This window comes from Haliotis rufescens, unplaced genomic scaffold, assembly GCF_023055435.1.
Source record: "Haliotis rufescens isolate VD_foot unplaced genomic scaffold, xgHalRufe1.0.p SCAF_37, whole genome shotgun sequence".
Taxonomy (NCBI): Eukaryota; Metazoa; Mollusca; class Gastropoda; order Lepetellida; family Haliotidae; genus Haliotis; species Haliotis rufescens.
Window position 1 is genome coordinate 580,112 of NW_025964079.1, and position 2,389 is coordinate 582,500.

A 2,389-nucleotide genomic window follows, 5' to 3' on the forward strand; every position below is an offset into this window, starting at 1 on the left:
TATTTCTACAGCTTCATCGATTTCGACGACAGCTGCTACGACGACTACCCAAACTACTACAATAGTGACACCTGCTACTACGACAGTTTCAACTGCGGTGGCAGCTGCAACGACTACGACTCCTGCTGCTACAACAACAGTGATACCTGATATTGCAACAACAGCTCCAACTACTACACTGACGCCTGTTGCAGGGACAACTGTTATTTCTACGACAGCTTCATCGATTTCGACGACAGCTGCTACGACGACTCCACCAACTACTACAGCAGTGACAGCTTCAACAGCGACGACAGCTGAAACGACTACAACGACTGCTGCTACAACCACGAAAGGGATGGCAGATGTAACCACTACTCCTGCACTGATCACACTGTGGGTGGAATCTGTTGTACAATTCTCCTCTCAGTACGGCTACCTTGAGTAAGTAGACCAAATGTAGTGTTTAAAAGGATATAACTGTAACCAGCTTTTTTTAGCTCAAGTGAGCTCATGTCGTGACCTGTTTGTTCGGCGTCCGTCGTGAACAGTTTCGCCTTGGAAACCGCTAGGCCATTGAAACTTCATATGTTTATCCCCACCAATGATGATACCGCAAAATGTACCAGAGGTTCGTATGCAATTATCAATGTGGTCGCCCCGGCAACCATATTAAAAAAGCTATTTAAGATCGTTATTTAGCCATCCGTGTTCAAAATGGTATATGTGTGTTTAGTAGTGGTAGCTCAACAAACGTGTTCCGCAAGAATAAAATATCTAAACATTTTGACCTTGATTTAACCTTTGTATTTAATCAAACAGAAACGACAGGAGGTCAAGTCAAATGACCCGAGGAGACGTTGACCTTCCAATCTATGCGTGGGTTCTTGTGCCCACGATATGTCCGCTCACTAAACCGTTTAGGCTTCATTTCATTGCCTCTTCGATTTGAAAATATTAATCTATTTAAAGCACAGAACACACATATTCCTTCATGGTGCTCACTTTCTGGTGTAGATGTCATGGCGCTCAGAAAAGACAGGTGGATGAAGCATCCTCAACAATATAAGAGCACTGCATGTATCATTAACATTTGTTATGTGTAGTTGGTAGTGGGGCTTAACGAAACCATACATTCCGTTTTATTTGCGGTATTTAAAAGTTTTACCTTTGCGCATGACCAAGCTTATATTTTCCTTCAAAATGAATTTCTGTGCACTGTACTCTCCTCGGAAACCGCCGGACCAATGAACATGTGTCTTCCTTCCAATGCTGACATCTGAATTTTCTAGAGTTTCTAATATAATCTGATTTTCAATGTGGTCGACACAGCAGCCATTTTGAAAAGTCTATTGATAACCATTACTTGCCATTTGTTCAAACATGTAATGAAATTTGTTGTTCGTTTATTTAGTTGTGGGATACAACATAATATTATATGTTCCGTTTTTGATCATGCTCTTACATTCTCTCAAATGAAATTTGTCTCTGTGAACATGTTCTGCCTTGAAGATGCCTATGATGAGATCTGATTTTGTTCAAATCAGTAAATGTTAGTGTTAGTTACATGTCCAGGGGAGCTACAGTGCGTGCGTGCGTGCGTGCGTGCGCGCGCATGCATTCACTTATGTATGTCCATGTAAGCCGGTGCATTGGAGCATCGTTTCTTATATTGTCGTATCAAATGTTCACCCGTCTGAACTTACAGTTTTATATGACAAAAACAGAACCAATTTTTTCGTCCACATGTTTTACTATTAACAATACATAATGACCTAATATGTGCGATGATAAGCCCAATAACATACTATCGTGTCTCAACACTTTAACTACTGGCTTTATGCTTAAGTAAAGAAATTGCATGGGTTTCTTAGTCATTTGATCAACTACCCAAACAGGTTTTATGTTTAAGTCTCCATAAACCCTAAACAGCCTAGACCACGGCCACTAACTATTTTCTGATTGGCTGATAATAGAAAGGGCGGGGCTTGGGTTTCACTAATTCTCTGTCACTGATTCGTGGTGTGGTCTACAGTTGTTTGTGTTAATGATTTAACAAGTTGTATGTAAAGTTATTATTGTTGACGTAACTATTCAATACGTTTTTGCGTATGTGGGGCTAAAAAGCGTAAAAAACTGGCGGATTCACACAGTTTGCACGCCTGATTTTACGTTTATACCTCTATAAACGCAAAAAACATATTGAAGTAATTTTTTAAACAAACAAAGAATAATTACGATTTATGAATTGAATCATTTCCATACAGCTAATAGCAAGAAAAACAAGATACCAGGATCCAACTTGATAAAAATTACACTATAAATATTTCTATAAATATTAATCTTCTTTTAGATTTGGTTGTACTTTTGCTGTGTGGGTAATAGAAGAATAAAACTGACCTTTGCCAAT

At 39.1% G+C, this 2,389-nt stretch overlaps 1 protein-coding gene across 1 annotated transcript in view; it reads left to right on the forward strand.

The window, feature by feature from the left end:
- The first annotated feature begins 337 nt into the window (after positions 1-337).
- Positions 338-2,389, forward strand: part of LOC125372143 — a 7,233-nt gene continuing 5,181 nt past the window's right edge. Inside the window, exon 1 of the mRNA XM_048381222.1 lies at positions 338-423. Coding sequence (XP_048237179.1) covers positions 338-423 — 86 coding nt within the window. The remainder of the gene's footprint in view (positions 424-2,389) is intronic.